General features: G+C 42.5%; 2 protein-coding genes across 3 annotated transcripts in view; one reads left to right on the plus strand and one right to left on the minus strand.

Moving 5' to 3' along the window:
* GYS2 (glycogen synthase 2) overlaps positions 1–2,699 on the plus strand; it is a 100,764-nt gene extending 98,065 nt beyond the window's left edge. The window contains exon 16 of the mRNA XM_040345441.1: positions 2,269–2,699. Within this exon, the coding sequence (XP_040201375.1) occupies positions 2,269–2,496 (228 nt within the window). The 3' untranslated portion in view covers positions 2,497–2,699. The remainder of the gene's footprint in view (positions 1–2,268) is intronic.
* A 2,068-nt stretch (positions 2,700–4,767) lies between these two features.
* Positions 4,768–22,024, minus strand: SPX (spexin hormone). 2 transcript variants are annotated; one of them, XM_040345443.1, is made up of 6 exons: positions 21,240–22,024; positions 17,340–17,420; positions 16,855–16,912; positions 14,147–14,209; positions 10,475–10,592; positions 4,768–5,119 (listed from the first exon to the last, which is right to left on the minus strand). In XM_040345443.1, exons 1-6 carry the CDS (start codon positions 21,243–21,245, stop codon positions 5,116–5,118), a joined length of 330 nt encoding a protein of 109 aa, XP_040201377.1. In that variant the 5' UTR covers positions 21,246–22,024; the 3' UTR covers positions 4,768–5,115. The 2 variants fall into 2 exon arrangements, with proteins under 2 accessions (XP_040201377.1, XP_040201376.1); XM_040345442.1 differs by having other exon boundaries at positions 10,506–10,592; positions 21,240–21,834.
* Positions 22,025–24,598: the final 2,574 nt, after the last annotated feature.

A 24,598-nucleotide genomic window follows, 5' to 3' on the forward strand; every position in this document is an offset into this window, starting at 1 on the left:
AAATCGAATTTTCAGTAGCTAGGGTTACAGGGAATGACCAAAGCTTACTAATATGTATTGCCGATGCATCAAACTGCAACATGTTAGGATGCTTGGATGCATTTTTATTCATGTCTATGGGCCTCCCAAAGTACTAAAACACTTAGAAAAAAGTCATATCTTTCAATATGCAATATGTGCTGCACTGCAGAGATGGGATGGGAAGAAACACTGGGCCAGATTCAGGTATCTCGTTTACGTTACTCCGCCGCAAGTTTTCAGCGCAAGTGCTTGATTCACAAAGCACTTGCCTGTAAACTTGCGGCGGTGTAACGTAAATGCGTTCAGCGCAAGCCCGCCTAATTCAAATGGGGCGTGTACCATTTAAATCAGGCGCGTTCCCGCGCCGAACGTTCTGCGCATGCTCCGTTAGGAAATTTCCCGCCGTGCTTTGCGCGAAATTACGGCGCCCCGACGTGTTTTTTGAACGGCGACGTGCGTTACGTTCTTTCGTATTCCCGGACGTCTTACGCAAAAAAATATTTGAAATTCGACACGGGAATGACGCCCATACTTTAACATGGCTGGTCTAAATCTAAGCCATGAAATAGCAGGCGTAAGTTTGCGACGGGAAAAGCTGACTAGCGACGACGTAAGAGAATGCGAGGAACGCGCGTACCTTCGTGGATCGCCGTAAACAGCTAATTTGCATACCCAGCGGGCGCTGGAGTATTACACCTACGATCCGAAGGCGTACGCCTGTCGGATCGAAGCCTAAAGCCATCGTAACTTGTTTTGAGGATTCAAAACAATGCTACGACGCGGCAAATTTGAAAATACGCCGGAGTATCAGTAGATACCCCGGCGTATTACAACTGTGAATCTGGCCCACTATTTTTATTATGGGAAAGATAGACATGGGCTGAAACATGGGCATCAAAAGTGTAATGCCTCATACACACGGTCTGACTTTTGACCGTGCAAAATTCCGCCGTGAGTCGGTCAGAAGTCCAACGGACAAATAGAGAACAGAATCTCTGTCTAAGGCCCTGTACACACGATCGGACAAAACCGATGAAAACGGACTGAAGTTCAGTTTCATCGGTCCAAACCGACCGTGTGTGGGCCCCATCGGTCCGTTATCCTTCGGTCGAAAAATTTAGAACTTGCTTTAAAATTGAACCGATGGATGCCTAACCGATCGGTCAAAACCGATGGTTAGTACGCAAATGCATCGATTCAAAACCCGCGCATGCTCAGAATCAATGCTTGGGAGCATTGAACGTTCTCATCGGATGGACCGACCGTGTGTACAGGGCCTCAGGTCAGTCGGACTTCCGACCAAAAAAGTCAGATGGATGCTACACACGGTAGAACTTTCTGAGAAAAAAAGCCTGTCAGACCTGTTTTGTCTGAAAGTCTGGCTGTGTGTGCGAGGCATAAATGGGCATTTAGTCCTTTCGTCTTGTTTTTTACATTGCTTTGTTAAATTGTCACATTTTACAAAATGCACAAAAGTGAAAAAATATGTACATTACATTTTTACTCTTGGCAAAGTTATTGTACAATAGGCCCATAGCAGAAATAAAAAAATGGACTCACAACCATTATATGAAGTTGTGCTTTTTAGCACTATCCATGAAAGCTCCAATCCCAGTGTGAAAGGATGATAAAAAGACCAACTGATAAACATAAATTAATGAATGACAAGGAAATAGAAATAAAATGGTGTTTTTTTTTTTTAATTTGTCCTTTATGTCTATGCCCCCTTTGGGATTTAATTGCACTCACAGGGACAGCAAGTGAAGAAAAATATGCTCAGTAGGGACACTGACAGCAATAAAAATCTAATGCCGCGTACACACGATCGGATTTCCGATGGAATTCCGATGAAGATGACTTCCATCAGTCTTGCATACACAATATCAGACTAAATTCCGACCGTCCAAAACGCGGTGACGTAAAACACTACGATGAGGCGAGAAAAATTAAGTTCAATGCTTCCGAGCATGCGTCGACTTGATTCTGAGAATGCGTGGATTTTTCTCCGATGGAATTCCACACAGATGATCGGAATTTCCCATGGGAAAAATTTAAAACATGTTCTATTTTTTACTCTGATGGAAAAAAGTCCGATGGGGCCCACACACGATCGGAATTTCTGATGAAAAAAGTCCATCGGAAAAAACGATTGTGTGTACACGGCATAAGGCTCAAACTTTTCGAAATAAAAAAAAAATTGTTTGGTATTCCACGTAAAGTCCATATATTTCTAATTATCTATTACAGACGGAGGGATTCCGCTTCCCCAGACCTTCGTCAGTTCCCCCCTCACCAGCCACCTCCCGGCCGTCCAGTCCTCATTCTAGTAATGATGAGGATGAAGAAGAGAATGAGGATGTGAGATATGATGAGGATGAAGAAGCAGAGAGGGATCGTCAGAACATTAAGTCGTCACTTGGTGTGGGCCCGGTGCCTCGCGGGAGGAAGAAGCAGCACGGCGAGTACAGGAATTGAAATATCACACAGCAAGAAGCAGATATCTGCCTATACCTGTGCAAATGGGAGGGCCTGCAACATGGTGGCACACAATATACAGCGCCCCCCAGTGGCTGGGCAGAGATCAGTCGTTTTGTGATTTCTGTAGTGTAGATGTGTAATGTGTAGGGTGACTTCTTTCATGATTGTATATTTGTAGTAAATAGATATTCCTGCGTTCACTATTGTGCTTCTCCTTTTTTTACATTTCCAGAAATTTTCAACAAAACCACAAAGACTTCACAATTGGCTGGATCTGATACAGATCTTAGCAGGAATTCTGAAGGTCTATTCACACCATAATGCACTGTACTGAAATGTTTGCTATGATGTGGGCTGAGGTGCGATGGGTTAGGCAGCTTGTTCCATTTTGAACACACAGAAAAATAGGTCCTGCAGCCCATTTATTTTGGTCTTAGAACAGCAGCGCTATTCCAGGAGTTTGACCAGCAAATCCTGAGAAATACAAAATCAATGAGGCTCCTTCACACAGATGCCGCATTTGCAATGCTTTGCTTCAGGGCATTTTTAACATTGTTTGATAGGTGGCACAGCCTGTCAAAATCGTCCATGGAGATCAATGGAGTTGCACTGCAATCATGGGCCAAATTCTTGGATCGCAGTTATACCCCAACCCGCAATGTAAAATTTATATTTGGAAATGAAAAAAAAAAAAGCAGACATCAGAAGGTGGCAATATTGCCCCCTGAATGCCTGCTAGCTGCTGCTATACCAACCTCTGAAAAGCAAGCCATCTTGGCTTGCTTTTCAGAGGGTGGTAAGCATTACCACAAATGTGAAAGAGTAGAGCTATAGGCATATCATAGCAGTGGCCATTTCACTGGAAAGGTACATTTTATATCCTTCTAGAGCTGTCTTATGTGGAAAAAAAAGTCCATTGCCTTTTTTTATCATAATTGTGTATTTCCCAAAATTGTCAGAAATTGAGCTGGTGGGGGCGGGACTATTGTGCGAGTTGCAACCAGTGTACGTTTCAGGCCATGTGTAAATTACAGTGCCTTGAAAAGGTATTCATACCCCTCTAAATGTTCTACATTTTGTCATGTCCTAACCAAAAACGTAAATGTTGTTTATTGGGATTTTATGTAATAGACCAACACAAAGTGGTATATAATTCTGAAGTGGAAGGAAAATTATAAATAGTTTTCCAATTTTTTTACAAATAAATATGTGAAAAGTGTGTCAATACTTTGTAGAACCACCTTTGCTGCAATTACAGCTGCAAGTCTTTTTGGATATGTCTCTACCAGCTTTGCACATCTAGCGAGTGACTTTTTTGGATGGAGAGCGTCTGTGAACAGCAATTTTCAAGTCTTGTCACAGATCTGTGAACAAATTCTCCCACCTGAGCTGTGGATCTTTGCCGCTCCTCCAGAGTTACCATGGGCCTCTTGGATGCTTCTCTGATTAATGCTCTCCTTGCCCGTCCAGTTTAGGTGGACGGCCATGTCTTGGTAGGTTTGCAGTTGTGCCATACTCTTTCTATTTTCGGATGATGTATTGAACAATGCTCCGTCAGATGTTCGAAGCTTGGGATATTTTTTTAGAACCGAACCCTGCTTTAAACTTCTTCACAACTTTATCCCTGACCTGTCTGGTGTGTTCCTTGGCCTTCATAATGCTGTTTGTTCACTAAGGTTTTCTAACAAACCTCTGAGGGCTTCACAGAACAGCTGTATTTATACAGAGATTAAATTACACACAGGTGGACTCCATTTACTAATGAGGTGACCTCTGAAGCCAATTGGTTCCACTAGATTTTAGTTAGGGGTATCGGAGTAAAGGGGCTGAATACAAATGCGCGCCACACTTTTCAGATATTTATTTGTAAAAAAAAAATTAAAACCATTTTTCATCCACCTCACAATTATGTGCCAATTTGTGTTGGTCTATCACATAAAATCCCAATAAAATCCATTTACGTTTTTGGTTAGGACATGACAAAACGTGTAAATTTTCAAGGGGTATGAATACTTTTTTAAGGCACTGTACAATTCCCAAGATCCCTTGCGTCTTACACAAATCAGGTGTGTACTATTGACTGTTACAGTTCTACCATTAAAAAGTACCATTCTGAAGTTATGGAAATTTTTTAGACTAATGCTTTCTCATGGTAGCAAACCACAACCCTACATTGTGAATGTTTCAAAACTGCTAAATGAGTGCATGACCCCCACTAACCTGCAGATGATCCCCCAAATCCGTCATTAACATTCCGATGACAAAATGTAAACAAACAGCTGAGATGAAATTTATTCTCACATTTCTGCTGATATAAAATACATTTTCTATATTTTACAATCACTTCTTGGCTGGAGAGTTTAATGATTGTTAAAACAAAGAGAAGGAAAATCAGAAGGTCTGAAATGAAATATTCTGTACAAGGCAGAGAGTTTGCAGGTGAGTAATTAGAGCTGGGTAGGTGCCCGCTGGGGGGCACGTGGTTACAGCGGGTGCTGAAGGGGGTGTGGTTTCACATAGCGAAGCAGTGTAGTCAGCGGGCTTCAGGGCTCCTTGCAGCAATTTCACCAACTGAACAGTGACTCCGGTAAATACCCAGCCTGGTCCACCGCATCTTCAGCTGCACATCAGGGAGAAAAAAATGTGTATTAAATCGCTAAGCTACACAAGGGCTGAGTGGTCCTCCAATGGACAAAATATGAAATGATCACTCTACTTAAAGTGTCACTAAACCCACATCATGAAAACTATAAACTGTATTACATGCTGTTCATACTCAGTCAGTCACTATGAGATTTGTTTTCTGTATTAGGTAAAAAAAAACCTGGTTGATCCCGCTGCTCTCTATCTCCACCATGTCCATGTCCCCAATTCAGCTAGAGATTTTGCAGAGCAGTGTTGGCAGCTAGTGCACATGCTCAGTTTTCAGTGAGTTTCTATGTTGAGCAGTTCCTCCCTATCACATCTGAGCAGCCCATGTGACTACGGAGTCACACATGTGGGAGTACACACAGTGGTAAATGACACGCCCTCTCTCCTCCTTAATGCCCACTAACCAGCTAAACACAAAGGGGGCGGGATATTACATGTAGATTAATGGAGGCTTTGCCTCCCTCTTATTCTAAGACACAGGCTGGAGGGGCATGACACAGCCTGTGACTGGCAGAAATCCGCCCAAGCCATGTTATTACCAAAAAATAATAAAGGTTTGATTTCAAATACCGTAAATATTTGTATGGCAATTTAAAACTGTTAATTGATATTTTTTTATTTTTACTCTGTATTCAAAAGGCTGTATTTTTTTCAATTTGAACATGTGACCAGCAGCAGAGGACTAGAAGCTCCTCCTGCTTATGTTTATCTGCAGACAGGCTGGGAAGGAGCTGGGTCATGTGACGGCTGTATATCAATTAGGAAAAAGATGTTGGATTTTTTTTTTTTTATTATTATTAAAATAATTACAGTGCCATCATCCACATAAAGAAATAGAAGGGACAATGTAAATTAAACAGGGTGTGTTTAGTATCACTTTAACTACTGTTTCTGCTGGAGGCAGTCGCATAGATTCCACCCCGCAACTTAGAGTTACGACGGCGTGGTTATTAAGGGGGCAAATCCTTCTGGGGCTGAAGTGGTTAATGGTACCACTACTCTCTTAGCATGTCGGGAGGTGCATTCACATTTGTGAACGGAGTGTACTGTTAGGACTTGTTCACACTAGTTTTTCTCTGTAAAGCGTGATCCGTGCCTGGATCGCTCTTTAGAGGGCATTTTACAGGCAGTGAGGAGGCGTTGCATTGCCTCCTCGCTGGTTTTTGATCATGTTAAGCAGCTGCTATACCCGCTAAAAGTGACAGGGGGTATAATTCCTGCTGCGGCAAGTAAGCATGTAGAATGTACCATTGGGGTGGGGGTGGGTTTACTGCCCCCCAACCTCACGTGTGAACAAGCTCATATAGCGGTCCCATTCCTTGTTGGAGGGTAAGACCCCTGGCTTGGGGTTACTATTAATTTTTTTATATCATTTATATTTAACTGGAAAAATCGTTGCATGAGTACATGCGAGACATAATGGATTGGCGTTCTATGAAATGTGCCTTTGACCCTCAGAATAAGCTGCTGCCCGCATTGTCCTTTCTTCCCTGCAACCGAGTAGTGTTGCTCACGAATATTCGTATTGCGAATATTCGGCTTGAATATGGCATATTCGAGTATTCGCGATATATTTCGAATTTCGCTATTCCGAATATTCGAATTTTTTCAATTTTATTTTTAGAACAGATCACATCCTAGAGATCTCCATCGACATCTAAAAGCATTGCTGGTATGATTAGAGACCTTGGGCCGAGTAGCTGAAGCGATCATTTTATATTGCTGAAAATTATTCGGCAATAGGAATATTGCGCGATTATTTTCTTCGCCCTTCTTCTGCATCAGAGCCAATCAGAGTGCTCCTACAGCAGTAGTCGAAATTCCGCAATAAATATCGCATTCGCATTTTGCGAAATTTCGATAAAATATCACGAATATTCTGAGCCAATCAGAGTGCTCCTACAGCAGTTGTCGAAATTCCGCAATAAATATCGCATTCGCATTTTGCGAAATTTCGATAAAATATCATGAATATTCTGAGCCAATCAGAGTGCTCCTACCGCAGTTGTCGAAATTTCGCAATTATTTTCGCATTCGCAATAGCGAAATTTCGCAAACATTTCATTTCGATAAAATATCACGAATATTCGAATTTAGCGAATATTCGGCTATATATTCGTGATATATCGCGAAATCGAATATGGCGTATTCTGCTCAACACTACAACTGAGCGTCCAAATTTATGGAGCACCCTGAACCAACGTGAAGATTTAAAAAAAAACAAAAAACAAAAGGGTACTTTGCAGGCTATCGGTACTTCTGAAGGGATAGCACTATATCATATCAAGACTTCAATCAACATTTTCAAGTATCCACCTGATTCTTAAAGTTGAAACAAAAGAAAAAAAAACATTTGCTCATTCTCTTTTATTTAGTCCTGTCACTGCTGAAAGCTTGGCCCTGAGACCTTTAGATCCCGCTGTAGTCAGATATCCAAGGGGGCAGGGCCGACCCTAGGCAGGGTGCACAGGGTGCATTGCACCCAGGCGCCTGCAGAGGTGGGGGCGCCGAAGTGGCAGAGTTCTCCCTTCCCTTCTCTCCTTGTTTGTGTCCGTCCATAACTAGTGTTCTGAGCATAGGGGTGTGTTCGTCCAGAACTGATGTGTCTCTGACCATCTCTTTTACTATGTCTGCAGTCTCTGATCATCTCCTGTATTGTGTCTGCAGTCTCTGATCATCTCCTGTATTATGTCTGCAGTCTCTGACTGTCTCCTGTACTATGTCTGCAGTCTCTGACCATCTCCTGTACCAAGTCTGTAGTATGTCTGGGGGCTCTTTCTAACAGACTCTCTAACATAAGCCCTCTCTGTGTCCATCAGAGAGGCCCAACTCCAGGTCCCAATAAAGTACTCTGCTTCTCTTCCTGTATTTTGTAAGGATCCCAGAGTCATTGCCATAGAAACATTTGTAAAGGGGAGGAGTTAGTATAATGACCACGCCCATGTGGGGGCGCCAGAAATATTTCTGCACCCAGGCGCCTGTGACCCTAGGATCGGCCCTGCAAGGGGGTCACTCACGTGGCACCTCCTCTGTTCAGAAAAGGCTTTGTATTTTTTCCAAAAACTGCAATAAACAAACATGATCTCCCCTCAATTCACATAACACCTTTGGAGCAGGGGAATATGACAAACCTCTATGGACACTTTGCTGGTTCTATGGCCCTTTAAAAAGCCCCAGTGGTGGCTGGTGCTCAATATTTTGGGGGGAGTGGCAAACCAACAATACCCTCCCCCTCTTTTGCCACGGGAGGCGGACGGGAAGGCGGTGATCACCAACCCTCCCCTCCGGCAGATGATCAGGGGCCTCCTTACCTTAGGAGGCAGATGACAGGGATATGGGGTATGGTTGCAGCTCCTTGCTCCAGCTACTCGCTCCGAGGCAGTTGCTTCTCCTCCCGGACAAACAGGAAGTGGGTCCTGAGAACCGATTGGATTGGCGGGGGGAGAATCAGGAAGACAATAGCGAATATTAATTCACTATTGTCACACATCTGGGTTGGCTCAGGGCACAGTGCTCTGTGCCCCGAGCCCACCCTTTTTTTAAGCCAATTGGAGCCTCAGGCTCTAATCATGTGCTTAAAAAAAGGTTGAAATCCATGTATCTGCTGCCCTGCATGTAGATTAGGGGCTGGGTGCATGGATTGTGCCCTGTATGGACGGGCCGTCACTGAAAGGCCCTGTGCTAGATTACAAAATTCCCTGCCACCCATTTCAGTAACTTCTACCTTTCATTTTTTACAAACTGACAGAAGCTTCTCTTTAAGGATTTGTAACCTGCAATATAATATTTTTTTCTTTTTGCGTTTAATACCACTTTAAAGGGGTTGTAAAGATAATTGTTTCCCCTAAATAGCTTCCTTTACCTTAGTGCAGTCCTCCTTCACTTACCTCATCCTTCCATTTTGCTTTTAAATGTCCTTATTTCTTCTGAGAAATCCTCACTTCCTGTTCTTCTGTCTGTAACTCTACACAGTAATGCAAGGCTTTCTCCCTGGTGTGGAGAAAGCGTCTTGAGGGAGGAGGGGGCGAGCAGGAGGGTCAGGACGCTCTCTACTTTGCAGATAGAGAAAGGAGCTGTGTGTTAGTGGGCGTCATGACTCTCCTGCTCGCCCCCTCCCCCCTCAAGAGGCTTTCTCCACACCAGGGAGAAAGCCTTGCATTACTGTGTGTAGTTACAGACAGAAGAACAGGAAGTGAGTATTTCTCAGAAGAAATAAGGACATTTAAAAGCAAAATGGAAGGATGAGGTAAGTGAAGGAGGACTGCACTAAGGTAAAGGAAGCTATTTAGGGGGGGGGGGGGAATGACCTTTACAACCCCTTTAATTTCACAATTTTAGGTTACATAGGTTTTTGTTTGCAAATACATTTGACACTGCACAGCGACATCACGGCACCTCTGCCAATTGTGCTCCCGAGTAGGACATACACTTATATTGTCAAAAGTTTTGGGACACCTGTCTTTACACGCACATGAACTTTAATGGCATCCCAGCCTTAGTCCGTAGGATTCAATATTGAGTTTTTTTTTCTATGGTTCTTCTCCCCAGGAGTCAATACTAGCAGCTAAGGTCCACTGCTTTGCTATTTTTCTAACAATATTGTCCCCTTTATTAGACGCCTGATCATTTTGTGACTTATTTCAATATTGAGTTGGCCCACCCTTTGCAGCTATAAAAGCTTCAACTCCTCTAGGAAGGCTGTCCACAAGGTTTAGGAGTGTGTCTATGGGAATATTTCCAGAAGCGCATTTGTGAGGTCAGGCACTGATGTTGGACGAGAAGGCCTGGCTCACAGTTTTTGTTCCAACTCATCCCAAAGGTGTTCTATCGGTTAAGTTCAGGACTCTGTGCAGGCCAATCAAGTTCCTTCACCCCAAACTCGCTCATCCATGTCTTTATGGACCTTGCTAAAGTTCCTGTGCGTGTAAAGGCAGACGTCACAATACTTTTGACAATATAGTGTATATCGACCGCTGAGAACATTGAAAGCAGACATATCATGGTGATTCCCCTTTCCTCCTTAAAGTGGAGGTTACATGAAAAGGTTTGCTTTGCTGATAGCCTCCAAAAAAAAAAAAAAAACCTTTTGAAAAAACTTAAAAACCCCAGAGCCCTTACTTCCATCCACTTTATGGATGTGTTGGTAATGATAAAGGGAATGCTGGGTGATGGAAATCCTGTGGCTTCTAAATATTAGATTGTTTTGGGCTCAGGCGGGTTTTTCCAATTTGGCTTCACGGTTTTGCTTTTTTTAAAAGCTACAAAGTTTATGAGTTTTCGTGTTTCCAAGATTTGGCCCCTCTTGTGTCAGAGTGAAACTCACATGTGTAGTTTCTTTAGAAGAAAGTATCTACCTTCCTCCTGGGCCTTCTGCAGAGAGCTCAGAAACATGGCTGCCGCCTCCGATATGGTGATGGGACTGGTATTCCGACTGCGGGTCTCTAGAAGAGAAGAACGTTCACTGGTTACAGGGATGGTCCACCAATCATTATTGGGCTATTGCACATGCCACCCCTTGCCCATCATCCCCATCACAATGTTACTGATGATCCAGATCATACACATGCAGAATACAATTCTTTCTCTTTCCTTTATTGTAAAAGGAAAGATTGTGCCCTGAAAATCTCTGTGTACCATTGGAGAGAAGACCAATGTGATCAAAGCATGATAATCTGTCAGTGTAACAATTCCAGGTATTTATTACCACTTACAGAGATACTATCCCTGGCATTGCCTTATTCTTCCTTTCTCAACAGAAAAACGGCACCATCTTTGTTCAGCCATCACCCTGGGTTACTTCCTGGACGAAGATGCCCACTCAAAGATGGCAGAATCATGTTTATCCTGGTGTTTTTGCGGTGTTCACAAATGTCTGATACAGATCAGTCCCTGCTGCAGCCTCTGATCACTGTGGGAGAGGAGACTGAGGAAATGCTTCTTCCTGCCTGCAGCAGACTAATGACATCATGTCAGCTTAGGCAAAGTCACAGACTATAGCAGGGATATGCAATTAGCGGACATCCAACTGTTGCAAAACTACAAGTCCCATCATACCTCTGCCTCTGGGTGCCATTGTAGTGTCACAGTTTGCTGCCTATCCTAGAATGCTCCGGAAGTCACGTGGCGGTCAACTGCGCATGCGCGATGCGTTCCAAACGCAAATGCGATGCGTTCCAATGGATTCACGACAGTGCACACCAGCGAACCCGGCATTCAGGGCGACGTGGATTTAGAGGAAAGTGGCCAGTCGGCCTCACGTCTCCGCTCGCTCGGCCTCCTGGCTCTTTTTTTAACATCCTCCAATCCACGGGGATGTTAAGGAAAGAGCCTGGATGCCGACCGAGGTTTCACTGGTGTGCACTGTCGTGAATCCATTGGAACGCATCGCATTTGCGTTTGGAACGCATCGCGCATGCGCAGTTGACCGCCACGTGACTTCCGGAGCATTCTAGGATAGGCAGCAAACTGACACTACACCATGCTTGTGGCTGTCAGAGTCTTGCTATGCCTCATGGGAATTGTAGTTCTGCAACAGCTGGAGGTCCGCTAATTACAAATCCCTGGACTAGAGCATAAGGATGGCATTTTAATGATACAAAGTAGGGCTTTTCTAAAATTTTCACACATTTTGAAGGCAATGACTGTTCACATGCATTGACTATTGATTACCTCATACACTATCCAACAAAATCATCTGATGTATCCACATTAATATTCTGTTACCCTGAACATTTTGATTACATCTGATTGCTGATTGCTGCCACCAAACACAATCACAAGTTACCTTACGGCTGGATTGTCACATGTATAGATTTATCTGCAGATCTACTTTGGGGGTGACTTCAACTGGTGCACACAAAATCTGGTGCAGCTGTGTGAATTAACCAATCAGCTTCCAGGTTTTATTGTCAAAGCTTAATTGAACAAGCTGAAGTTAGAAGCCGATTGGTTACCGTATTTATCGGCATATAACACGCACCCTAACTTTAAGAGGGAAGTTTCAGGGGAAAAAAAACTTTCCACACCCCCTGCTTATAACACGCAGGCACAGTTTACCCTCTATTTTCAGGGTAAAAAAGTGAGTGTTATACGCCAATAAATACAGTACTATGCACAGTACTAATCATCAGGTTGCTTAGTTTTGGATGGAGTGGAGTTATAACCTCTGTCTGGTTTTTATTTCTGAAGAGAGGGCAAAAAAAACTTTTAATGGTTGTCACAGAAACAGGAATCAAGGGCAAACCTCCCCAATGGGGATGCATTAGTTAAAGAAACATGACATGGGATCTTCCTTCCCCAGGCTACTCAAAGCTAAAGACAAAATCTGACTTAAAGCGGTAGTTCACCCTCACTGGCTTGATTTTACCATCGAGACAGGCATTGTAGCGCGAGCTACAGTATGCCTGTCCCGATTTTTTTAACCCCGGACTCACCTTGTAATCGGACATCGTAGATTTCGGCTCCCGCGGGGAATGGGCGTGCCTATGGAGAGGGAGGATGATTGACGGCTGGCCCTGGCACGTCACTCTCCCCGAAGACAGCCGGAGTAGGTCTCGGCTCTTCACGGCGCCTGCGCACAGGCTATGCGCACGCGTCGTGAAGACCAAGCCTATTTCGGCTATTTCCGGAGAAGCGTGACGCGCCAGAGCCGGCCGTCAATCATCCTCCGTCTCCATAGGCACGCCCATTCCCCGGTATCTTCGATCTACGCGTACAAGGGGAGTACAGGGGTAAAAAATTCGGGACAGGCATACTGTAGCTCGCGCTACAATGCCTGATTTTATGGTAAAGGAAAAAAAAAATTTTTTTTTCGTTGATAGGGTGAACCCCCGCTTTAAAGTGGTTTTAAACCTCAGACATGAAATATGAACAAAGTATATCTCTCTATAGTGTGTACTTATCTCAATCCAGAGCACTAAGGCCGCGTACACACGGTCGGACAAAACCGATGAGAATGGACCGAGGTTCAGTTTCATCGGTCCAAACCGACCGTGTGTATAGCCCATCGGTCTGTTTTTCTTCGGTCCAAAATTTTAAAACATGCTTTAAAATCGAACCGATGGCCCGCTGCCCGATCGGTCCAAACTTATGGTTAGTACAGAAAGCATCGGTTCAAAACTCGCGCATGCTCAGAATCAAGTCGACGCATGCTTGGAAGCATTGAACTTCGTTTTATTCAGCACATCGTGTGTTTGACATCACCGCGTTCTGACCCGATCGGATTTTGGAACGATGGTGTGTACGCACATCAGACCACTTCAGCGTGAACCGATGGTAATGGCCCGTCGGACCATTCTCATCGGTTTGGAACGACCGTGTGTACGCGACCTAAGTGTTATTTCTGTCTGCTGCTTTGTTCCTCTGCTTTCAGTATGAATCACTTCTGACAACTTTTCCTGACACCAAGAGAAAAATGGTGACAGGAGAGGGAGCTCCAGTCTAAGCTCTGTTCCTGTGTGCTGTGTGAAGAGGGGGGTCTCTTCCCTCCAATCAGCTCTCATAGCTCTCCTTACTGAGCTCTGCAGAGTGTAACCTCCCAGACAGGTTGATAAATTCCACACTTTGAATGGATGTAGAAGAGAGCGCTGCAGATAGACAGGTACAACATATGTAGGAGGATTTGTTTAATCTCTGTGTATCACCCAATTCCAGTCACTTCACTGGGTATATGTAAGGGTTTACCAACAGGGTTCTTCAAAACTATGGCCCTCCAGTTGTTCAGGAACTACAATTCCCATCATACCTAGTCATGTCTGTGAATGTCAGTGTGTTACAATGCCTCATGGGATGTGTAGTTCTACAACAGCTGGAGGGCCGTAGTTCGAGGATCCCTGGTTTACAACCACTTTAAGTTCTACTTTGTTTTTTTTCTGGTTTCTAAAACCCTTACAGCAAAATGCGGATTTGGTGGCAACAACCAATCAGTGTCTCAGACAATGAGATCCGTCACTGGCTTCTTATGTTTAATATTAGCAGAGAAGATAAGGAGATTTACCCAGCTGGAGTCTGTCAAAGAGATCCTTCCTCTGAGTCTCATCGGAAATGAATCGCCGACCTTCTGCAATGCACAATCACAGCACAATTTATGGGGTGGGGGACTCCACTAGGACCTAAAGGAGCACTCCACTTTCTCGAAAAGATTCAGACCACATTAATCATTGCTACACAAAACATTTCCTAGCAAGTATAGAGTTACAAAAAAAACAAAACGCAAACTGCAGTTGATTTTCTGTAACAGGCAAGAAATTGAAATGTTGCTTCTTTGCAGCCATGACATGCTGAGGTTGATCCATACACTGGCTGTGAGATCGGCTTGCTGATTTCCAAGCAAAAAAATGTGCAAAGTTTTAGATCAAATTATAACCACAGGATGGAGATGTCTTTAGGAATGCCAAAACTGGTGTTTTATTATTGATGTATAGAAGATATAGTGCAGGATAATATTAAATAAATAAATAAATATATCAATAAATAAAAGTCCAAAAATTGAGAATAAAATCCAAGATTTTGTGCCAACAAATTCCAGAAATCTTCACCTGTTGAACTTTAAACTTTAAAATATTTTGAAGTTTAAACGTCACCGGTGATGATTTCTGGAATTTAAACTTATTTTTGCGCTGCACTATATCTTTTATATATTTTGTACCTTATTGCATTTTGTGATTATCCTTTCAGTATTCAGCTTGTATTATTGGGGGAGGGGAATTGTTGTTTTTTTGCTGGTTTGGGTATTTTACATGTAAAGTCAATTGCTAAAGATTATCACTAGGGCTGTTACTGATTAAAATTTTCGTGTTCGACTAATCAATTTTTTTTAATCGATTAATCAACTAACTTTGATTACTTATAACGCACATACAGATCCAACTACTTTTAGCTGATCTCCTTGCAGGCTGATTCCCAGTGCAGCTAACAACCACTGGAAAAATGGATAGCAGGATACAAAAAACACACAAAGGCAACGCTCAATGGGAATAGCATTAAAACTTTTATAGTCTTCAAGTAGGTAACAAAATAAATATTGCACTGGAGATAAAATCGATGTAGCTACATAAACTGTAAAAATGGTGCGAGTAATACCAAACGGTACTAAAATAAGTCATAAAAACATGTAGCCAAGTATGATACTGGTATAAAAATGTGTACAACGATACCATTGCTGAATCCAGATGAGGAGAGGTTAACATCAGTCCGTCGGCATGTATATGTCCCGTGAAGGGAACTATCACAACTCCCAGTGGATGGCTGTAGAATCCCAGGTTGATAGAGGGAAGTGTAACAGCCCTTGCGTGTGGCACATAGTAAGGTCCCGACAGCATGGAGATATGAGGGCACAGTCAATCAACATCTCTCCTCTCTGCTCCCCCCGCGCTCATTGGAGCACTGAGCTGTGGAGGGGCAGGGAGCGCCAGTCCGCTCTCTGCTGAAAACGGGTCACAGGAGTGCAAAATTAATTGCACTCCTCTGACCCATAGGAGAAGCCCAGCCAAACAAGCTCAGGCTGGACTTCTCCTTTAGGATAACATTGATACTTGCAGCAGATTACATGGACGCCGTGCGATTGCTTAGAGTGCAATTCGGGGAAATGCAGCTAATCTTGTGCGTTTTCTGCATCGCATCAGTGTGAACCAAGACTGAGCTATGGATTTGTATGGCTCAAATTGCACTGCATTCGCACAAAACTGATGCAGGACCCTTTTTTGTCAGAGCTGCAAACCGATATCGGGGTGTCGTTAACGTAACACACACTCTGCAATTGGTTTGCATGGACGGGATGTGATTTAGACGCAGTGCCGAATCCGCAGAAAATTCCCACCTGCATCTAGTGTAAACCTAGGCTCAAAGGGCCAGATTCACAGTTGTAATACGCTGGCGTATCTACTGATACTCCGGCGTATTTTCAAATTTGCCGCATCGTAGCGTTGTTTTGAATCCTCAAAACAAGTTACGACGGCTTTAGGCTTCGATCCGACAGGCGAACGGCTTCGTACGCCTTCCGATCGTAGGTGTAATACTCCGGCGCCCGCTGGGTGGAGTTTGTGTCGTTTTCCGCGTCGGGTATGCAAATTAGCTGTTTACGGCGATCCACGAAGGTACGCGCGTTCGTCGCATTCTCTTACGTCGTCGCTAGTCGGCTTTTCCCGTCACAAACTTACGCCTGCTATTTCATGGCTTAGATTTAGACCAGCCATGTTGAAGTATGGCCGTCGTTCCCGCGTCGAATTTAAATTTTTTTTTGCGCAAGACGTCCGGGAATACGAAAGGACGTAACGCACGTCGCCGTTCAAAAAACACGTCGGGGCGCAGTAATTTTGCGCAAAGCACGGTGGGAAATTTCCTAACGGAGCATGTGCAGAACGTTCGGCGCGGGAACGCGCCTAATTTAAATGGTACACGCCCCATTTGAATTAGGCGGGCTTGCGCCGAACGCATTTACGTTACACCGCCGCAAGTTTCCAGGCAAGTGCTTTGTGAATCAAGCACTTGCGCTGAAAACTTGCGGCGGTGTAACGTAAACGAGATACGTTACGCCGCAGCGCAGGTACCTGAATCTGGCCCAAAGTGTATCTATGGTCAATCTGTAAAATAATTATATTCATTTCTGCTTTGAATCTTAATTATTGCCTACTATACACAGACACGTTGGATGGTTTCAAGCTCTGCACTGTCATGGCAGCTGTGGACAGGAAATAAGTGACTTACGTGCTCCTTTTAGGTACAGCATGGCCTGTGGGGTCCAGTTCCTTCTCTGAAAATGGCTCTAGGAAGGAGGAGAAGAGACATAGAAAGTAGATACACATACAGGTAATGCCTAGTACACATGATCAGACAAAATACCACTTTCAAAGCGATCGTATGATAATCTGATCGTTAGTATCCAGCTTTCAAGAGCCGATCACGACAGTTCATCCAAAATCATCTGAAGGGACAAACACGCACATTTTCTTTTTTTGTTTAATCGGTACAGTATTTGTCCGAAAAAAAAAAAACGGAAGACAGAATACATTACATCACTTCTGACGTACGAGAATTTTGTAACTTTAGTACCCGCTTCATTTTCAATATGAGACTAACATGAAAAAAAATAGAACAGACAATCGTTTGTCCGATATTTACATTGCGTGTACTTGGCTTTAGATAGCTACAAATAAAAAAATGAAATGCCAGATCACACAGTGATCACTTACCTGTGGCAGAGACCCAGAGGGAGGGATAACCGAGGAGGACATTATCAGGAGGAGGGTGCAGGCCGCTCGACACCCGCTGTCCTGAGGACACAGAGGACAGACTGATTAGGTTAGCCAGTCCCCGGAAGTAGTAGTAGTAGTAGAGTACTGTACTATGTTAGCCATCATATAATATTTGGAAATGTAATGATTCCCTCAAACTTCCCAGACTTATTACAGATACAAGTTTTCTGGTCCCATCTTCAAGAAATTCTTAAACTTGTCAAGAAAAAATAAGTTGTATTTTATTATTGTAGAATGTAATTGCTTCTCTTTCTTACTCTGTGTATAAAGATTTGGTTTCCGGGACTGTTTCCAGAATTGTATAATGCTTGATGGAAGGTCTCAAGAGCTTTCACCTTAATTTTTATTATTAGCCCATAAAGCAGGGGTCTCAAACTGGCGGCCCTCCAGCTTTTGCAAAACTACAAGTCCCATGAGGCATTGCAAGGCTGACAGTTACAAGCATGACTCCCACAGGCAGAGGCATGATGGGACTTGTTGTTTCACAACAGCTGGAGGCCCCTGCCATAAAGGAATCACTTAACCACTTAAGGACCGCCTCCTGCACATATACGTCGGCAGAATGGCACGGCTGGGCACAAGCATGTACCTGTACATTCTCTTTAAGTGCCCAGCCGTGGGTCCCGTAGCTCCGTGACAGCGGCTGCAGGAGCTGAAGAACGGGGAGAGGTGTGTGTAAACACACCTTCCCCGTTCATCACAGTGGCGCTGTCATTGATCGTCTGTTGCCTGATATAGGGAAAGGCGATCAATGACGTCACACGTCCAGCCCCACCCCCCTACAGTTAGAAACACATATGAGGTCACACTTAACCCCTTCAGCGCCCCCTAGTGGTTAACTCCCAAACGACAATTGTCATTTTCACAGTAAACAATGCATTTTTATAGCATTTTTTGCTGTGAAAATGACAATGGTCCCAAAAATGTGTCAAAATTGTCCGATGTGTCCGCCATAATGCCGCAGTCACGAAAAAAATCGATGATCGCCGCCATTAGTAGCAAAGAAAGATTATTAATAAAAATTCAATAAAACTATCCCCTATTTTGTAAACGCTATAAATTTTGCGCAAACCAATCGATAGACACTTATTGCGATTTTTTTTACCAAAAATATGTACAAGAATACGTATCAGCCTAAACTGAGAAAAAAAATGTTTATATCTTTGTTGGGGGTATTTATTATAGCAAAAAGTAAAACATTAATTTTTTTCAAAATTGTCGCTCTATTTTTGTTTATAGCGCAAAAAATAAAAACCGCAGAGGTGATCAAATACCACCAAAAGAAAGCTCTATTTGTGGGAAAAAAAGGACGTCAATTTTGTTTGGGAGCCACGTTGCACGACTGCGCAATTGTCAGTTAAAGTGACGCAGTTCTGAAATCGCAAAAACTGGCCAGGTCCTTTACCTGCGTAATGGTCCGGGTCTTAAGTGGTTAAAGTGACACTAAAAATAATCCTTATTCTCCAATTATAATCTAGACACATCCACTACTCAACGCCCCTGTAAATAATTTTTTATGAAATCGTTTCTTACTGTGCTTTTATGCCTCCAAACCTCTCGCTATCCCCTCACTTCCACTGCCCCCTAGTGGTTAACCCCTTCACTGCCATTGTAATTTTCACAGTAATCAGTGCATTTTTATAGCACTTTTTGCTGTGAAAATGACAATGGTCCCAAAAATGTGTCAAAAGTGTCCGATTTGTCCGCCATAATGTCGCAGTCATGAAAAAAAAAAATCGCTGATCGTCGCCATTACTAGTAAAAAAAAATATTAATAAAAATGCCATAAAACCATCCCCTATTTTGTAAACGCTATAACTTTTGCGCAAACCAATCAATAAACGCTTATTGCGATTTTTTTTACCAAAAATATTTAGAAGGATACGTATCGGCCTAAACTGAGGGAAAAAAATGTTTTTTTATATATTTTTTGGGGATAGTTATTATAGCAAAAAGTAAAAAATATTGCATTTTTTTTTTAAATTGTCGCTCTATTTTTGTTTATAGCGCAAAAAATAAAAACCGCAGTGGTGATCAAATACCACCAAAAGAAAGCTCTATTTGTGGGGGAAAAAAAACGCCAATTTTGTTTGGGAGCCGCGTCGCACGACCGCGCAATTGTCAGTTAAAGCGACGCAGTGCCGAATCGCAAAAAGGGGCCAGGTCCTTTACCTGCATAATGGTCCGGGTCTTAAGCGGTTAACAGAACGTTGGATCACATCGGCAAAAAAATTGGTTTATGTCCCACAGTGTCCGAGCACAACACAGTGTGAGACCAATGCATTATGTCAGAGAGCAGCACTCTGTAAAAGTACAGCACAACGGCAGACACGGTTTAAGGGTATTGACCTATATCAGAACATGGCACTGTGTAACAGCACAGCACAGTGACAGAGCAGTGCACTACATCTGACTATGCCACTTGTCACCTATTCAGCCTAAACTGTTGTTTTATTTTTGAGACATGCTACTCAGAACTTGGTTAAACCAGCAGTGATTAAATCACATCCACATCTTCAGATGGGACTAGATGCAGTTCCACATACAATTGGCTTAAATATTTGGATAAAAAAATGTATCATTACTAAAATATTCTCCATATTGTTCCAATCAAGTGTTGATGTGATTGGCTCAGTGTCCTCTGTACAGCACTATGGAATATGTCAGAGCTATATATATAATAAAAGTGTGTGACTGTGGTGGGGTCATTAGAGTGTAAGCTCCTCTGGTGCAGAGACTGATGTAACTGTTTGAATGTTTTCTGTACAGCACTGCAGAATATGTCAGAGCTATTTAAATGAAATAATAATAGTGTGTGACTGTGGTAGAATGTTAGAATCTACGTTCCTCTTTTTTTAGAGCCTGATGTAAATGGTTCAGTGTTCTCTGTACAGCACTGCAAAATAATTTAGAGTTATATAAATGTATAATAATAGTGTGTGCCTGTGCTAGGATATTAGAGTGTAAGCTTCTCTAGTGTGGAGATTGAAGAGACTGGCTCAGTAAACTCTATACACTACTATGGTCAGTGACTGTGGAAGGATATTAGAGTGCAAGCTCCTCTGCTGCAGAGACTTTTACTTGCTCAGTCTTTTCTGTACAACAGCTATATAACTATATAATAATAACACGTATGTGCCTGTGTGGGGGCATTAAAGTGTAAGCTTCTCTGGTGCAGACTGATGTGACTGGCTCAGTGTTCTCTGTACAACACTGCAGACCTATATCAATAGAATAATAATGTTTAATAATTTGGGTTTTAGATAACCTGTAGGTCATAAAGATGGATGGATCATCCTCCTTGTCCTATTTATAATATATTTTGGAATTTAAAAAAATAGAGCTGTGACTGCTGTTACCGAACAAAATCCCTGACTTTTGTGCAGGAAGGAAAATCTTGGAATATTAGCTGAATTGTTTTTACTGATGTACAGAATATAATTGTTCTTAAATGTTTCTAATTTTTTTTTATTGTGAGAAATGGTCAACTATACAGGAAACCTTCCGTTTTAAAATTTCAAGAGTCTGGTTTACAAAATGATCGCTCTCTGGGGAAAAAACGAATAGTATACAGTATATATACACTTTTATATATAGATAGATATCACAAGAGCAAAATATGTATCATTGAGTTTTGCAATGAACTTAAAAATTCATGATCAAGTCAAAAAGAAGAGCCTGATATATTTCCTAAAATTATTTTTTGGGGAATATAAATGAATAAAACATGGCATTGGGGAAATTGTCGGCATTACCATCCTCAGAAGAACAACAAGAATAAAACAAGTTCTATTTTATTTAAACCCCCCCAAAAAAATCAGCTTCTAGAGCACTTACCTTCATGTTCTGGCTGACTCAGGTGGCTGCTTCTTGAGACTTGGTGGACGATGACACCTCTATTTGGGTCTGGTCTTAAATCTGGTTTTAAATCATCTGTGTGCAGCCCTCCCTCCCCTCTCGCGTCCTGAGGATTCATTCAGACTGGTGGGACCACTTGTCAGCCATTGATTTGGAAGAGGTGGAACCATGGGTCCTCCTCCGGGGATTTCTCATCTCCTTAGAGTGGGCGATATGATTGAGGGATGGACAGTGAAATGTTCCATACTTTGAAGAGATCAAACTCCTCGATACCTACGTCACTGCTGAGGCCGGAGATCAATACCCACAGCTGGAAGCTAAAGGTGATGAACTTAATGAGACTGGATGTGGTCAAATGATTGTAAATCAAGATGTCATTGCTGATTGCCAACAAGACGGCGGAGGACTCCAGTCGGTATCAACCACGGAGAGACATATCAAACCGGGAAATGTTACAGAATTTCTGCAATTAAGTACAAATCTGACAGATTTCACCAAAGAACAAGATCTGAACAAAGTAAACACAAATGTATGTTATGTAATTATATTCAAAGTCAAAATGTTTTTGGTTCTAAATTATTTGATTGTAAAAGCAAAACACAGAAGATTCCTTACTATGACTTCACTTTTCAAGGCACCGCCGTCTGCATCAGCAATATGTTTGATTTGTCTTCAGTTATCGCTTTGTAGATATCATTTCAGATAACACTGCAGATTCTTATAACAACATTCCAAAGGACAAAACCTTTAGCTGGCTGTCGGGGCACACAAATGTTACAAGAAGACAGAATAGGGTGGCTGTCAAAGTGTGTGTATAATAAAATACCAGAAACTCATCAGAATATATTGTTTGTGAGTTTTCAAAAATGAGTGACCGTAAATTTTTTATTATGATAGAGAGATGAGATAGAATATATATATATATATATATATAATATAGTGACCACAAAATATTATGAGAAAAAGAGAACTAAAGCGATGGATAGAGAGAGATATAAATAGATAGATCTTAGATAGACAAAGAGGTTATTATGAGAGAGAGAATAAAGTGACCACCAAATGTTATTATGAGCGAGATACCGCAATAAATACAGTAAAACCTAGGATTGCGAGCATAATTCGTTCCAGAAACATGCTTGTAATCCAAAGCACTTGTATATCAAAACAAATTTCCCTGTAAGAAATAATGTAAACTTAAATGATTTGTTCCACAACCATTTATTTATAGGTCTGTCAGTTTATAGTCCATATAAAAAGATTATAGCAATGTGATAAGTTGTGTAACCCTCAGGCCTGGTACACACGATAGGATTGATCCGCGGATACGGTCCGCCGGACCGTATTCGCGGATAAATCCTCTGAGGATTTTGATCCGATGGAGTGTACACACCATCGGATCGAAATCCACGCCGAATTCCCATTGCGGTGACGTGTCGCGCCGTCGCCGCGATGATGACGCGGCGACGTGCGCGACGCTGTCATATAAGGATATCCACGAATGCGTCGAATCATTACGACGCATGCGAGGGATGGGTTCGGACGGATCGATCCGGTGAGTCTGTACAGACCATCGGATCGATCTGCTGGAGCCGATTCCAGCGGATAGATTTTTTAGCATGCTTACAAATTTTTATCTGCTGGAATTCGGAAATATCCGCTGGAACGTACACACCAGGGGATCTATCCGCTGAGATTTTTCAGCGGATGGATCCTCTCGTGTGTACAGGGCCTAAAATGTCCATCCATAAATGGAAGCCTCCACAAAGGGATTAGAAGCAAAATCCATCAGGAGCTACAGAGTATAAAAGAGAAGAGAGGCGCCTCTAAGTGTAGCAATATGGTTGCATTTAATGAAGGTACAACATTTAGCAACTCACATGATTGATGATTAAAAAAGGAACATCTAAGTATGCAGGGATCCGGGGTAAAGCTGTCCACATAGATCGTTCTCCTCACCGCCGGCTCTCACCGATGTCAGTCTGCAATCGTGACCAGGAAGACTACCCTGCAGTAGAGCAATCTGAAAGCGAGGCATGAACCGCTCGTGGAGCGCAGAGTGGAAAGGATGATGTCAATGGCGGTGTGAAGAATGGTTTATGTGGACAGCTTTACCCCGGATGCCTGCATACTTAGATGTGGCTCTTTTAATCATCAACCATTTGAGTTGCTAAATGTTTTACCTTCATTAAATGTAACCATATTGCTACACTTAGAGGCACCTTTCTTTTCCTTTATACTTAGTATATATACACTTTACTTGTATATCAAGATATCGCTTATAACCCCCTGGTTTGTGGGGGTCTGCGGGCGGGGGGGGCTTATCAGAATATGGAGATCCTGTCCCCCCCCCCCCAATGTAAATGAGTAAGGGTTACATAGTACCCCTACCAATTCACCAAAAAAAGTGAAAAAGTGAATAAAGACAGTACAACATTTTGACAATTTCTTTATTATAAAATGAAAAAACAAACAAAAAAACAACTGTCCCCTGATGTAGATCCATCGTCAATCACCCTGCAACCGCCAGAACCAAAAAAAAAAAACATGCTGGGTTGGTGACATCACAGAAGGTGGTGCAACCTGGTGATGTCACTGGGTGGTCCCACTCCATTGCTATTTAGGAAATGTCACACGGCGAGGCAGCCAGACCACGAGAGCGTTCAGAGTGAGTGGAGCTTTCTTTTCCCAATAGCGGCGGCGTTATGATTGACGATGTATCCACAACAAAGATAGATAGAAAAAAGTGGGCACAACATTTTATTATGAGAGCGAGAGTGAGAGATACCCCTGAATTTCCTTTAGATGACGCACAACTTCACCCATAACATTTTTGAAATTACAAATGTTTAGGCATTCTCATGTTTATTTTATTTTTATTGGTATGACACAAAGAAGTGGAGAACCAAAAAGGCTAATCTGACACATTCCACACAAAACTCCAAAAAGGGACTGGACGAAATTACTGCCACCATCTCAAAATTGTAAGAAATCATTGCATTCTAAGTTTGTGATGCTCCTGTAATTTGTAATTAACTCACCTGTATCAATTAACAGGTACTGACAATATAGAAATCACAGCGGCAACCAGTTAAAATGGTGAAAAATTTACACAACCTTTCTGTTGTGTGCCTTTGTGTGCCATGGGGAAGAGAAAGAGCAGTGAAGAATTGTCTGAGGATTTGGGAACAAAAATTGTGAAAAAGCATGGACAATCTCAAGGTTACAAGTCCATCTCCAGAGATCTTAATGTTCCCGAAGTTTACAACCCATGGCACTGTAGCTAATCTCCCTGGACGTGGACGAAAGAGGAAAAATTGATCAAAGGTTTTGCCAAAACG

This window comes from Rana temporaria, chromosome 3, assembly GCF_905171775.1.
Source record: "Rana temporaria chromosome 3, aRanTem1.1, whole genome shotgun sequence".
Taxonomy (NCBI): domain Eukaryota; kingdom Metazoa; phylum Chordata; class Amphibia; order Anura; family Ranidae; genus Rana; species Rana temporaria.